The following is a 15,935-nucleotide window of genomic DNA, read 5'->3' on the forward strand; positions in this document are numbered from 1 at the left end:
TAACTTGCCATGATTTTAATGGGTTTTTTTTTTCCTCTTCTGGAAAGAAGGAGGAAATGTGTAGTGCCAGTCACATGACTCAACATCTTCCCAGAAAACATTAAAATGTGGATACCCAGGAATTGCAACAAAATGGAGTGAAACCATATATCTACTGTGCAGCAACATAGTGTTTAGGAGGAAAAGGAGAGTATCCCATCCCTGGAAGTGTCCAAAGCCAGGCTGGGACCCTGAGCAACCTGATGTAGTGGAAGGTGTCCCTGCCTGTGGTGAGGAGACTGGAACTATGTGATCTTTAAGGTCCTCTCCAACCAAACAGTTCCATTATTCTAGTAGCATAGGTATTTGGGTTTAGGTGGTGTTCCAATGTCACTGTACAAATGCTAAAAACCTTGCTGCAGAGCTGCATTAATTAATCAGCAGGTAATATTTCCAGAAACCTTCTGTGATTTCTTGTAGCCTCCCCCCTCTCCGCCCAACATTTTAAGGCTTCTTGAGTTGTCCTATCTGGAAGCAGAGTCTGGCTGCCATAGGTAAACACATGTGATAAGAGAATTAAAGAAGTAGGACATTTTGAGTGTAAATGGCCCAGACATTTAGAGTGCTTAAGTTTGATATATCATGAGAAAACTGCCAGTTCTTGATTTAAAAGTGTTTGGAAAATAAAATTTATTGCAGAATCTTTACCGGTAGCCTGTTTGGAAACCACTTTATTGTACACTGGCTCTACAGATTAAACACCAAGTACATACAGTAGTACTGAACTAAATGATTGTTTAAATGACCATGCCCTTAAAAGCAAACACTTCACTTTTGCTAATCCTGAGAATTTTCATGTTTCATAAGTGTATTCTGTTATGAGAGAGATCCACATCTGTGTAACAGTACTCTTTCATGAGTAGTTCATTGCCATTTTATTGTTACAGTTCAAACGTGTCTGCTATATGTATATACAGAATATCACATTGCTTAAACCTCTTTGCTGCTTTCATGATAGAGGTGTATATCTTTTTAAATCAGGTGTTAAAACTGCATGTTATAAAATTCTGTGTGGAGGTAAGTGATGAAGAGACCTGCTGAAGTTTCAGAACCTGCTTCAAAAAGCTAGCTCACTTGTGATATACTGTATGCACACATCTCTTGCATTATCACTAGAACTGGTCTTCCCAGGGAGCTCCTCAGTAGCTCCTGTAGCTGATGTGCCAGGATTTATGGAGGTCTCTGGGTTGGTGTTTTCACTAACTGTTGTGTTGTTGCATTGTTAACAGTTCGCATGGACTCATGTCACTTTGCTGATCACTGTAACTCAATCTCATCTTGTCATCCAAAATCTCTTTGAAGGCATGATCTGGTAAGGGGACAGTAACAAACTGATTTGTACCTCTATTGAATTGAAAGGTTGGTTCTTTTGCATAGATCTGGTCAGGGAATAATTGTGGGAACAGTTAAGCAGGACAAATTATAGGAGCATTAATGTCTAATTGGAAAGGAAATTGGAGGAATTGGGAGTGGAGGTAAAAGCATACAGGAGAGGAAGCAGAAACCTCTTTATCAAGACTAACAGACACAAGTCTGATAGTTTTGAACAATCATTTCATTTACTTGCAGGGAATAGGGTTTATTACATGCTAGGTCAAATTGTTTCCACAGCATTTTGCTGAACAAATGAACATCCAGCAATTCTTTTGCAATTACTTGGGAGCTTTGAGTTATTCAGAGCTATTGAAGTTGGACCATTTAATTTGAAATCCCCAATCTGGCCATGTTCCCTGTAGCCTGTCCTGTTCAAATAAATTCAGAGTACTTAATATGTTTTAAGAGTTTTAATCTTGGTTATGGTTGGGCAACATTTGTGTCCCATTTTCAGTAATGCATTACATTTTGGCAATGCAGTTAAACTTGATTATGTAAAGCCACTCCTCGGAGAGCGGGTGTGTTTTCCTACCCCTTCAGGGACATGGTAAATTTTAAGTTGAGAAAGAAGGAAGAAGCATGTGGAAGATGGTTTGTGTTCCTCCAAGGACATAATGCCATATGTTCTCTTCCTGATATATGTACATCTGGGGAGATTATTGCAGACAATGCATACTTACAGTCAAAAGGAAAGCCCAAAGCCTTTGACAAAGTCTCTATATACAAATACTTTTCGTAGTGATTATGTTCATGTGTCAAAAACTGAACCTAGTTGCTTTGCTAGCCTACTATTTCTTATTGCCACTCTTGCTAGACAATTCAGCAGGAGATCAAAAAGTATGACTTTGGCTTATTAATACATCCCTGCTTTGAAAAGGAGGGGGGAAAAGGAAGCTTAATAGACTTGAACAACAACTTCAGATTCAGTCTGCATGCAAAGAGCACTTAAAAAGCTGCTCCAAACTGACAAGAGGGGAAAAAAAAAGGAAAATTATTTTTTTTAATTTAGCTGTCATTTAAACTTTTTTAGTAATTTGCTTGTTTTGATATTACCAAAAACATTAACATGTTTATATCTGTTGATTTCTTCTTACCTGTGGTACCAGTCTTTAAGCCTGATAGGAAAAAGCCAACCCATTCATGTTTTAAGCTCATCCACCAAAATAACACTTTAACTTGAACTAACATGCATATGTTATAATCCAGTTTGCCTGAAGACTAAAACCAGTATAGCTAAGTGTGGTTCTCATGGGGGAACAATGTGAACACATGATGAAACATAATTCCTTCCAAATACTGCAGAAAAATTTCCCAGGAAGAAATTTGTCTCTTTCAGTTTTTGTCTGGTGTTTAGGTTCAGGCAGTTTTTCTCTGTGAAACTTTTAATGTCTTTCTCTAGGTTTCTGGTTCCAATTTCAAGTGTTATATGCAATGACATTACTGCTTATATTTTTGGATTCTTCTTTGGCAGAACTCCATTAATTAAGGTAGGTGTTTAGGCACTTCCTTGCTAACAAGCTTTTATAATTTATATCCATTTTGTTACTTGTTCAAAAAACTGTTAATGGGAAAAAATACTTTACACTGTACTGCATGACTCACATCTTTGCTAAAAAAGCCCAGACTGACTAACTGGTTCCTGAAAATTTGTATATGGGAAACTGGGATTAATGTGAATGTGTTATTGGCATTACAGGATAATACAGTTTGAGCCTATTGCATCAGCATTTATAATTGCATTCTCTTTGAATTTCAGATGCAGGTTTGGCTGCATACTTACTGGACAAACTTTTTTGAAATAAGCCGCTAGATCATATACACCTGCTCCTCTTGTTGACTGAGAAGGGCTCAAGCATTAATATTCCTATTCTGGTAGAATATTCAAGACCCCACATAAAGCCATGAGTTATTTTCATGATGTCACCATGTTAACTTTTGAGGATTTAGTTGATTCTGATACTTAAATGCTCTTAAATTGAAAACGTGATAGACTCTGGCGACAGTTTGGCACACTGGTCTCTCTAGAAAGCTGATGTCTCTTGAGGGGCATCCCCAGCAGTGGTTGTGTCACACCCAGGTTTCTGGCACTATCTAAATGGGCACTTGCTTGCAGAGCTCTCCAACAGAGCTGAGGTGTGAACATGCAGGTGTCCCAGTCTTTTGCTTGAAGGGAGCTCAGCTGCTTAATCTGGGTCAGATGCAGCCAGAGGCCAGCAGCAGCCTCCAGACAGCAGCAGCAGATGGGATGGGCGCTCTCCCTTCCCTCAAACTAGCCACTGGCACCAACCAAAGTGTGGCTTTTCCCCACCTTGCCTGGAATGGGTCATGGCCATACTCTTCTATTTATCACATTCAGTGGCTCCAGTTGCTGACATTTAGTATTTCACACAAACCTTTGAAAAACAAAATAGGAGGTTAATTTTCACAAACAAGTTCAAGAAATACAGTAAAAAAGGGTACAATGTTTTAATTGGTGGACTAACACTATCTCTTTTGTGCCTAGCTGTCTCCCAAGAAGACCTGGGAAGGGTTCATTGGAGGCTTCTTTTCCACTGTTGTATTTGGATTTATTGTAAGTAAGCACAGGACACCCATAGAACCAAGAATGGTCCTGTTCGGAAGAGTCCTTTTAAGATCATCTTATTACAATCTCCTTTCCATGGACAGGAATACCTTCCACTACCCTAGATTGCTCAGAGCCCATCTAACCTGGTCTTTGAACACTTCCAGGCACATGGGAATTTCCTTGTATAGAATCAGTCTTCATATTTTTACTTGAATTAACCAAATTTATCACTAATTTTATCTCAAAATCCTGAAAGCCTCAGGGTTAGGGTGGTTTTTTTTTTTGCCTAGATAATTCTGCAAATTTGTAACTAGCTGGAAAGGGTAGGCAAGGTTTTAACCTCCACTGAAGAGACCGTATTGGACATTTTCTGCCATTTCTGTCACAGTATCTGGAATAATTTTATCTATTAGTTGCATCCATATTTTGAAATTGAAGTGTATCAATAGCATTATTTATGCTTTGTGAAGTAGTCCTTCTGTCTTACATGCTTTATAATGATATTTCTCCTGGAAAGCAATTTACTCTAATGATATGCACAGATGATAATACCAGCATAAGTAACTGTTGTGATAAGTAATTTGTCACCAAGTTCAGCAGAACTCGTAATAGCCAAACTTAGTAGAGGAGATATTCAAATTTTAATGGACAAGTGAACTTCAAAAAAATAGAGTGGATGACATTTTTGGATTTTATAATGCAGAAGATAACTAGATAGAAATCTGAGAGATAGAAAAAGGAAAATAATTTGGGAAATCATCACTAAGCTCATGGAACATCTGCCTTGTTGAGGCACTCTCTAGTTTAAGCAGGCTGATTTTTCTCCATTCTGTGTCTCTTATTAGAAAGATTTTTATTACCCTGAGCTTGTGGTGATAAAGCCATCTACTATGTTTTTTGAGTGCAATAACAAATGCCTAATTCAGGAGTTCTTGTTTTGCTTTTCAGTTTTCCTATTTTTTGGCTCAACATCAGTACTTTGTCTGCCCTGTGGAATACAACAGTGAAACCAACAGATTTGTGACAGAATGTGAACCTTCAGAGCTCTTCCAAATTAAGAAGTACTCCGTGCCACCATTGATTCAGGCTGTGTTGGGATGGGTAAGAGAAAAAACAACGAACAGCCTTTGGTTAAAATTTAAATTGTGCTTCCCAGCTTAAATGGGTTTCCAAATCATTTTAAAAGGGTATCTGAATGCTGGTAAAGCTTAACCTTAAGAACTGAGTCAATACCATGAGCTCCTCTGTTGCTCATACAGGGGATGTGGTCACCCAGTCAGAATCACCTCTGGAGACACCCAAGGGAACCTGCCTGTGTTCTCTTTGTGCTACATGTGGATGCCGCTTAAGCATTTTGAAAACTTATTTTTGAAGAGCAACCTTTGAGATTTTTTTTTTGGGAAATGGACAAAGGCTTGTTATGGCCTGAATTAGTGGCAAGCTGAAGTAAGCCTGTAGAACTTCATTCTCTATTCGGCTAGTGTGTAACTGCTGTTAGGATTGGAGTTTTACACTCTTCACCACACAGAATCCTGTGTGTTAGTGCCATTACTTCCAGGCTGAGTGAAAAAGTACTGCCAGCAATAGTTACATGTAATGTACTCTCCAAACCCTTTAAATATGTAAGCTAACAATGCCTACAATCAAATGTGTTGAAACACAGTGTTAATTATTTTTCTTGTAGGAAACGGTGAATATGTACCCATTTCAGATGCACAGCTTTGCACTGTCAACATTTGCCTCGTTAATTGGGCCATTTGGAGGATTCTTTGCCAGTGGATTTAAAAGAGCTTTCAAAATCAAGGTATGTTATGAATCCTGCAAGACTCTAAGCTTTCTTTTGTTTTTCTCTTTGGATTAGATAAATTGGTGGGTTAGGAGTTAGAGGTTTTTTAACTCCTTCATTGTAGTTATGCTTCTACTAAGTTGCAACAATGTTTTGGCTGGTTTTTAGTATCAGAAGCAGGATTTAGTTTTATCAGATGTGTGTGTGCGTGCATGATATTCGTCAAACTTTGCATAGTCAGCATGTGACTTCAATGCTGGAAATCTAAGAATAATTTGGTTACATAGTTTGGACAATGATTACTCTTCCAAATCATGGTGCAGAAGTGATTTAGACAGCAAGATGTGAGATATTATACTTGACATGAAGGGCAATCTGTAGACACCTCAGAAGTGCTGACAGTGGTTTACCCTTCAGAATTTGGCTGGTTGATTTTTACCGGTGGCATTCGTGTGTTAGGCTCGCCAAAGCATGAGATGTTTGGCTGCCTTTGCCAAACATCTGCCTTGTAACTGGAGTGTGTACTGGCAAATTATATGACCTGCTGCCCTCTGTTTATTGCAAGGTGTGCGCTGTCGCTTGTGGCAATGCTGTCCTTGGCTGGTATTAAATGGCAGCAGGAGTATGGCAAGAGGGCAGCCCCAAATTTCTCCCGACCTTCTTTATGTCTTGGTAGGACTGCTGTAATTCTTACCCTCTTGCTTGTTGTTGTTCATATTGTTGTTCTGTATGTCCACCAAGCTGGCATGTGCTTTGCACAGAAGTGTGTAAACCTCTCTGTTTGTGCTGAACTCCTGTATATGTGCTTGTACTTACCCCCCTTTCTCATGCTGATCCCAGCAGCTTGCCCAGCACTTTGCTGGCCACAGCACTCTTGTACCTGTATAGTCACATAGCAAAAGACTGTTGGTGTGAAGAAGGAATTTGGGATGAAAAAAATGCTGCTGAAAAGCAGCACTTATTCTTAAAGTAGAACATAAAAAAAGTAGATTCATTTTAAAACTTCTGAGCCCCAAAGTGATGACTTAAGGACTGTCAGAAGTCAGGGATATTGTGGAATTGCAGCTGAAGGTGGCACACTCCATGCCTGACCTGCCCTGGGCAGGACTAGTTTAACTTGCACGCAGTCACCCCACATGACTAAGATCATGGTTTTCACTCAGAGAGGACACGACTGAGTGTGGCTGACAGAAAGGATGTCTGAAGGTATTTTGATTGATAAAGCTGTTCTATAGACAAGCTAGGTAACACAAAGGTTACCTAGCTTTGTTTGCATCAGAAATATATATTTTTAAAGTAGTGATCATTTTTTCACAGTGTGTTTTTTGATTCTGTTAGATAAATTTATATTGTTTGCACATATTATGGTTTTTAACTATGGTAGAGGATAAAGTAAAAAAGGTCTTAAAGAGGAGAATTAGATTCTTCAGAAGCAAGAAACAACAGCTAGCAGCTTAAGAGGTTTGCTACAATATGATGTGTGTATAGGCACACAAGTGTTCTCAGTACTGGCACACCTGCACCTGATCTACTACTGTCCTCTTATGCCAAACTGTGGACAAATTGCTGCCTCTCTTCTTTTTCTTCTCACCCCTTGGCTTGCCTTTGCAGTTAAAAACTCCTTTAGCAAAGGAGCCTCTTGCTAACTTTTGGCTCCAGGCAGTGAAACCATGGCTTACTTGCAGCCCTAATGTGCTGCTGCCAAGTGATAACATCATTTGTGTGTTTCTTGGGAACCACTGACCATCTTTTCTTTTCCTTCTTTCCCCTTTTTTGTCTTTCCAAAAGGATTTTGCAGACACAATCCCTGGGCATGGTGGGATAATGGATCGCTTTGATTGTCAGTACTTGATGGCCACTTTTGTTCATGTCTATATCACAAGTTTCATAAGGTATGGACTTTTTACAATATTAACTACAGAAGCATGCACAGGAACTGTGCCATAATGAATGCATAGGAGCGCATTATGCATTATGTTAGCATAGCAGAGATTGCAGGTTGCTAAATAGGATTTATCCAGTCACTTCAAATACAGGACTATTAAGAAAACAATGTCCCTGCCTAGGATTTGTGTTGGGTTCAAACTATGCCTGAATGTTTCTGTGACAGCTGTTGAAGGTAACCTTCAGGTGTACCTGAAATACAAGAAAGTTTTGTGTAGCAGCCTATCAGAAGTTTTATTAGAATTTACTGATTACAGAAAGGTGGAGGATGGGGTTTCAGGCAGGATGGTTGTGCAGCATCTGCTTTCCCTGTGTGGTTCCTAAAGATCCTGTAGGTTGAGAGACTGCAGTTGTTCCCATGAGTTTCAATATTTCTCAGTTGCTTGGCTTGGGATTTTCTGTTTAAGATGAAAACACTATAGTTTGGGAAAGGAGACAGCTTCCTAAAATATTGCTGATCTTCCCTGAACCACACCATCACTTTCAAGATGAAATAATGGGAATTGCAATTCTCTTATAACATACACTTTAGTTTCTGAGGCAGGGTGGCTCAAGGGACCAAATCAAGACATGCCCGTAGTTTTGTAAATGCATATGGCTAATTAATTATTAGATACCTAATCAGCAACAAATTCTTTGCCTTATATTTGGTTCATCTTAAAGTAGATTGTAAGTGCCTAGCTAAAAATGAGGCTGATATTTAGAAAACTTTGGTTTAATTTGCAGTTTTCTTTACTGACTTGGCCAATTTCCCATTTAGTTCAGTAGTACATAGCTTATCTGGTAGGCAACAGATACTAAATAAAGATCTACTAACAAAAAAAATTGATTACAGTGATATAAGATTAATCAAGAAATCTTACTTGTCATAAGCCTTCTTAATATCCTAATTTGACAACAAATAGAAATGCTTTTTAGTTTCTGTTTATATTTAACTAAGAGTATGCTTTGCCAATAATGCTGGCCTGTGCATCCTTAGGAGACAGTCTGGGAGAAATCTGTAACTTGGTGCCCTCAAGAAAGGGAAGGCATTGTATGGGCAGCAAGAAGAAATCTAAAAGACTCATTAGAGCTGTGGTCACAAAAAAGATTTATTTTTTTCATTGACAGGGGTCCAAATCCCAGCAAATTACTGAAACAACTGTTGATACTTCAGCCCGAACAACAATTAAGTGTGTATAAAACCCTGAAATCTCACCTCGTTGAAAAAGGGATCTTGCAGCCATCTCTAAGAGGGTAGCTTGTCAAAACAGAAGACTAGAAGAAAACTCCATCTACCAGAAGCCTGTGGAAAAACATTGCGAAAATGCACATAAATAATGGCTAAAGGAAGAGTAGTTTGTATTCTGGAAAAGGTGAATGTTTCCTGAAATGAATGTGTATGCTATGACTTCCTACTAGGACACTAAAGATTTCTTACTCTTAAAATAATTCAAATGCTCATAAAGTAATGGTACACATGCTGTGCATTTTAGTTTCTGAGATAGATGGGAGTAGTTGTTCTTCAGCACCCAGCCTAACAGTCTTTGTATTTAAGAAAAAAAATTATGAAATTCACTTTAAGTTTCTAATGAATTATTTAAAGCTGTATATCTTAGCAATACCTTTTTGGTCTCCAATGGTTAATGAAGTGTAAACACATCAGGGAGGCAGTAACTTCTGTATAGGCTGATGCTGAAATTACTCTTGGCCAGAAAACACTTGTTAGCCTGGTCAAAGTAGTTCAAGCCTGCTGTATCAGACTATCTGTATTTACTTAGTTGTTATGAAGATTAAACCTAGCTCTGTTTTAATTTAACAGCTTTCTTATTAAACCATTTCATGCTTTCAAGAGAAAAAGGACATTTATGGAAATACAGCTGGGCATTGAAATACAGTTGGATAGTTTGGACTGTGGAGCTGCTTTTTTTTTGTTGTTAACATTGCACATCATACACAAGTGTGTACCTCCAGGAGTAGAGATTACCTGAGAAAACCAAATTCTTCAGCCCAATAAACAGATCAGGGAGAATCTGAAGCTTAAGTCCCTAGTTTCCACGGCCAGGTCTGTGTGTCTGAAGAAATTCAAGCCTTATTCCTTGTGCCTCCTAACTGCTTTGTAGAATTGGGATATTTCCTTCTTTTTAAAAGCACTTTGAGGTCCTGAGTAAAAAATGAGGTTTAAATGGTGTGTATCAGTGTGTTACTCAGTGAAGGCAGAAACTTTTATCTCATGAATGTGCGCAGTGCAAGACAGGAGGCATGGTTCTTCTGCTGTGTGTTATTATTTATTAAGAAGATTGATCCTCAAGCAAGCTTAAGTAACCACAGAGGAATATGAATGGAGAATTTTTACAGAAAGCAGCTATTCTCTAGATTTAGTGGGATATATGAGGAGGACTAATGCTCTATTATTTTCAATCCTAGTTGTTTTACAACTTTTTTCAACATGTAACATGTCTTGATGCAAATAAAAATATGAACGTTTTTTGAAATGACAAAAATTACTGCTGTACAAACAGAAAGCACAAATGCCAATTTTGTTTTCATATACTGTAAATTGATACAATTTCATTTTTCCAACTAATTGTAAATAAGTTTTTCCACATACCGATGCTGTATCTATGTCTGTGTATATAAATTATTAAAAGATGTATGTATATATACTAAAGATAAAATTTAAATGGTTGGTGCTACTTGAGGCTACAATCATGGAGGAAATCACTTGGGTGAGTGGTAAGATGTATAAGTAAAATCCAAACTGCTTTTTATTGAACATAACATAACTGAGACCACTGTGCATTCTGTTTTGCACTTGGGCTTGTACAGCTTGTGTGTGGAAAGGCAGTCCCTTGTACATTGAACAAAACCCAATTCTAAAGTAATTCCTGTTCATGTCAAATATTGATAGATATTAAATTATGGCTGACTTGGAGATTGCAGTACTGTAATGAAGGAACACTCCAAGAGGTGAAAAACATCACCTGCTGCTTGTCCATCAGTGGCTCTGTGACTTATTAGTTAGAGGGGGCTGAAGTTCAGCCCTCGCTCTGGATAGAGCAGAACCTGAAGTTAAAAGATATCACAGCTACTTTTGGAAAGGTGATTTAAAAACAAGGGAAGAGAAAATGTGAAGGAAACCAAAGTAGAATATCTTCAAAACTAGCTTCTATATGAGGCTTTGGTTATGTATGGGACTCTGGTATATTTTATGATAAAACACAGCTGTACTGGAGCTAGTATATCTTTATCCTGGGTATTAAAATATCTAAATATTTTAAAATTATATAGAAAATATATATGTAAAAGGATAATTGTTACTTCAGAAACTTGAAATTTTTAGTGCAATTTTATAGCATGTACAGTAAGAAAGTTAAAATATATTTTAGTATTTAATGCAATAGGGCATTTGAAATTAATTGCTGTGTATGCAATAGAAAATTCAACACTGCGATTCTGCTTTTCAATGTTAACATGAAGATGGGATCACCTGTGAACTCACTCATCAATTTTCTAGGTAGAGTAATAGCTTCCTTCTGGTTTAGGCTTGGTGTAAATATGACTGAGCACGATCTGTTACATCCATGCTTGGTTACTATAAAGAGAATTTACCACACTGGCTACTTCTGTTAGTTCAAGCATTGCAACATGATCAACAAGGAAGTTAACTTTTTACACCAGTGACTGTTTTCACTTGCACTTTTGTCCCAAGTGGCTATGATTACCTGCTGAGCAAAAAAGAAAAATGTATATTCTGTAAATATTGTAAATGGTATGAGCATTTAATGTCAGTTTTAGTTTGACTGTTTCAATCTTTCATTGAAGCAGGTGTTGTAAAAAAAATAAAACTGGGGCAGAAATCCTCCTGTCTTTTATTTCTTATAGCATGTATAGTGGGTTGAATTTTCTTAACAAGAACTTATATTCCTTTCATTCCTTACATTTGTGTACTTAGTAGAAAGTCTGCTATTAATTTCCAACCTTTTGTCCCTCTAGACTTCAGACCACCCATATCTGTTGCTGAATACTGTACAATGTGCCTCATGTCCAAAGATATGCAGGCTTGTCATCTTTTCCTAAAGGTGCTCGCTCCAACAATACTGATGTAGACCTATCACTATTCACTATTTGTGGTGCTGATGGGGAGGCAGCTGGCAGCTACCTCTCCCTGCTTTCCTGTTCCTTCCCTTTTAAGTCTTGGATTTGAGGCCCTTTATCTCCTGCAGTCTCAAACAAGCCAGGTAAAAAATGCATCTTATTTCGAAATTGCACAGAGTGTAACGTTAAACCCTCAGCCAATTGGGTGTGTGCTGGGCACCTCCTTGGGTTTTAGGAAACTTGTGAAGGAGCATAGAGCTTTCCTGTGGTCTGTGTCTGCTTCCTAATGGTCTTCTGAGGAAAGGAAGAGGAAAATTAGCAGTGAGTTTTCTCCTGCTAGACAGATCATGTTTGATACTGTTACTCGTACAGAGTCCTTTTGTCCAGCTGGTACTACTACCTAAACTGAAATTTCCCTTTATCTTGCAAGTAGTTTCCCAATTATTAAATGGATATTCAGTTCCCTGTTTAGCAATTTCAAATTGCATGAACTTTAGTGTGAGTCCTGTATCTTGACAGGATGCCAAAAACAGGTGGGAATGTGTCACCCATAAACACACACCAGTTTTAGGTCAGAAAATACCCTCGACACGATTGAGCCTAGTCATTAGCCCAGCACTCCAAGCCCTCCATTAATGTACAGCTGAGTACTACAGACACTGGGGTTTGTTCATGGGATGCATACTTCATCCTGACTTCTTAATACTGATGCTTGTTCCTTGGTGAATTACAAGGAATTATGCTTCAATCCCTAAGGGAGCAGGTGACAAAGATTGGTATTATAAGGATTTTGTTAACATGTACATTCCCTTTGCAAGTGATTGTGTAAAGGTAACATATTTTCACAGGGAAGTCAAGGCTTGGTCCCCTTTAATTGCTACCAGGTGACTTGCACTTCTCTCTGTCAAGGGGCAATAGAAGCAATTTGCTTCCTCGAGTGGCTGCTGCTCCCATGTGAAGTGACTGGGCCATTTGTCCCCAGCTCAGCAGGAACTTGAGTTTTGAGCTAGTTCCATGTGGTTTTCAGAGCAAGAGGCTGGATTTTTCACTTCTGCTGCTGGGACCCTGCTCTTTGATTGCAGGAAGTGAAATACTCATGCTATCTGGCTGATATCATGCACACCTCTAAAGAAAACATATCGAGAGCTCTTATTGCCCAGTAGTGGCTTATATTACCTACCTAACTGGGGCTTATCATTGGAGGTTGTATGTACTTGAAGGGTGTGTGTAGTTCTGCATACTTTGACCTTGTTTCTGATGTGACAAACTGTGATACAAACAGGCTGTTCCGGGATGGAGCAAGCTCTGCCTGACTCCATCTTGTGTCATGTCCAGCTGCACAAAAGAAGTTCCTGACTTCAGATGAAAGCAAACTTACAAGAGCATGTCTGTTGGCCCAGCTGGTCCCACAGACACCAAGGATGAGCCAGCCACATCCCTGAGTCAAGTGTTGTCCAAGCGAGGGCAAGCCTGGCCCAGCCATCACAGAGAGCAGCACTGGCCAGGCTATCTCAGTGCCACCACACCCACAAGCACTGGCCATGCACCATCCACTCCTTCCTGGGAAGAGCCCCCAGTGCCTGGAGTGCAGGCAGGAGCTTGTCTGATGTCCACAAAGCCCCTTTGTGACAGATCTCCCCTGTCCCTGGCATGGTGGCAGTGAGAGTCCCTGTTCAGGAGGGTACTCAGGGCTGTGTGCAGGGCATTCTTTGGCACCCACCCGTGAGTGCTCTGCTCCCAGTGCCAGGCAGGTGCCTGGAGATGGCTGCTCTGAGCCTCAGCAGTGGCCTCTGAGAGAGTGACACGGGAAAGCCCAGCAGGGATGGATGCAGGGCCAGTGCCCCAGGCATCTGGCTGTCCCCAGACCACCCTGCTGCCAGACTGTTCTTGGCCATGTCTTTGTGACACCAGTCTGTGATTCCTCTTCAGACACACTACAGTTAGATCTGTTTTATTGTTTTACAACACACATTTTGAAAATAGATCTGTTTTATTGTTTTACAACACACATTTTGAAAATAGACTGTGTTTTATATGTATTTGGGTATAATACATTATACATTTTCTTCAATAAAACTGTCAGTTTAGCCCAATTACCTGAGTTATGTGCATAAAAAAAATTGATTCAAAACCAAAAATAATGTTCTTATATGGTCTCTTTTATCTTCCATTAAACACCTGCACTGGGAACAGACTCAGGTGCCTGGGCTTTGTGATGAAGCCTCACAGGGCTCCGAGGAGAAATGCCACCATGCCATGGCAGCAGGAGACACTGAAAGAGAACTCCCACAGCAGGAGGAGCAGCTTCCAACCCTGACATGGATGCAGGTCTTGCTGGGTGATCATCCGCTGTCAGACTACTCTTGGCTGTGGCTTTGTGAGACCAGCCTATGATTCCCCTTCAGACAGACTATGATTAGATCTGTTTCATATTTTTACTACAAATACTTCACAAATAAAATTTATTGCACCTATTTATTTAGTAAGTATTAGATTTTCTTAACCTAAACTGTCAATTTACCCATTTCATCTGTGTTGGAATCTGTGGTATTGATGATTCTGAGATTGTAGAAAGTCTCTGTCTTTCTGCCCTGTTGCCAAAGAAGAAGCCCATAATTGGTCTGTGCTGGTTCCAAGGTTGTTTATTCTGTTTATCTCTAACATGTTCTGCTGCCCTGACGCAGCTCTGTCCTGCAGGGCAGCGTGTGGGGCTCTGCCCTCAGTGGGATGTTACAAACATTAAATACCAGAAACTCCCTGGGCTGGATTTACAATAATGTGCCAATATCTGTCACCTACGTTGAACAGTGTGTCCCCGGCCTGAACCAACAGAAAAATGCCAACACCACAGTGAGACATGGAGGGCATGAAGAAGGAGAAAAAGGACAAGACACACCCAATTTCCTCCATCTTGTCCCCTTTGGACCCCTAATCTAGAATCCTAAAATTTTACTTTTGCACACTTAATTATTTTTTAATTAATTATTATTTAAATTTAATTTAAATTTTACATTGCCACACTTAATTATAACTCATATCAAGCACTCAGAGCTGGTAATTCATCCTGTAAGATTGAAAACTCTTTTCCATGGCCAGAGATCACAGACAGTGTCTCTGGGGGCTCTGTCCAGGGGGGTTCCTGACCCCTGCCAGGGTCCCAGGCCCTCCAGGGCAGCCAGAGGGAAGCCCTGGATTCCCACACATCTGAGTTGTGTGTATACAAAAAATTGGTTCAAGACCAAAAAGCTGAAATAAAGTGCAGTTTTAAATTTCACAGGGTATTTTTATTACCTCTAAGCAGGTGGTGGCTCCTGCAGGCATCAGAACGATCTGAGTTACAGTTCTTATATCAGCTTAAGGTACAAGAACTGAGGGATAAAATGGTTGTGTATAATTTCTTCTGTCTGCCATGGAAGGCGTGCACAGGCAGCGGGGCTGGGTTCGGGGCTCGGTGCCCACAGACCGCTGTGACCCTGCCGGGCCCTGCTGGGCCATGGCAGGCTGAAGGACGCAGAGCCCCGGGGTGCCACGCTCAGGAGAGCACTTCCCTCAGGAGGCTGCGTCTCCCCTGGAGCCCTGGCAGCCCTGCAGCAGAGAGTGTCAAGGACAGACATGGAGAACCGGGCAAGGAATGCCAGCTCCCAGAGGCACAGGACTCTGCTGAGCCTGGACTGGATGTGCCAGGTGAGGGACGGGGCAGGAGGGACAGGCCGGCTGTGGGGCTCATGGCGCTGCCGGGGGCTGGGGCTGGGTTGGCTGGCACTGTGAGGGACTCTGTGCCAAGGCAGCTGCTTCCATCCCCCTCTTCCTCCTCCTGGTCTTGCTTCCCAAGGGTGCATCACAAGTTGCCAGAGGCAGCGCCTCTGGAGAGGCAGGTCCAGGCCTCGTCCCTCCATGGGGACAGGCTCCTCCACCCAGAGCTCTCAGGATGGAGGGGGTGCCCCAGCCATCCTGTAAAGCAAGTGGAAACCTTTTCAAGGGCTGGAGAAAACTGGCCAGGCCCATCCCAGGGGCAGGGCTCTGCAGAGGAATGCCATCCTGCCACAGCAGCGGGACAGCCTGGAGGAAAAAGAGCCCCCAAAGCAGGAAGGCAAGGAGCAGCTTGCCTTCCTGACGTGGTCTTGGTGGCTCCATGGCAGACCCAGGCAG

The 15,935-nt window shown here is 40.7% G+C and overlaps 1 protein-coding gene across 2 annotated transcripts in view; it reads left to right on the forward strand.

Moving 5' to 3' along the window:
* The window catches only part of CDS1 (CDP-diacylglycerol synthase 1), a 29,952-nt gene extending 18,404 nt beyond the window's left edge, over positions 1–11,548 (forward strand). Inside the window, exons 7-14 of one of the 2 annotated variants that reach the window (XR_014954931.1) lie at positions 1,269–1,351; positions 2,813–2,900; positions 3,917–3,985; positions 4,928–5,080; positions 5,664–5,783; positions 6,331–6,437; positions 7,554–7,657; positions 8,820–8,839. Coding sequence is in view for 1 of the 2 variants with exons in the window: in XM_077783039.2 (XP_077639165.2) it covers positions 1,269–1,351; positions 2,813–2,900; positions 3,917–3,985; positions 4,928–5,080; positions 5,664–5,783; positions 7,554–7,657; positions 8,820–8,949 (747 nt within the window). In the remaining variant the exon portion in view is untranslated. Of the gene's footprint in view, positions 1–1,268; positions 1,352–2,812; positions 2,901–3,916; positions 3,986–4,927; positions 5,081–5,663; positions 5,784–6,330; positions 6,438–7,553; positions 7,658–8,819 lie in introns of both variants that reach the window. The other variant, XM_077783039.2, reaches the window with a different exon arrangement.
* The last annotated feature ends 4,387 nt before the right edge of the window (positions 11,549–15,935 follow it).

This window comes from Lonchura striata, chromosome 4 (assembly GCF_050655825.1).
Source record: "Lonchura striata isolate lonStrDom1 chromosome 4, ASM5065582v1, whole genome shotgun sequence".
In the NCBI taxonomy this organism is placed as follows: domain Eukaryota; kingdom Metazoa; phylum Chordata; class Aves; order Passeriformes; family Estrildidae; genus Lonchura; species Lonchura striata.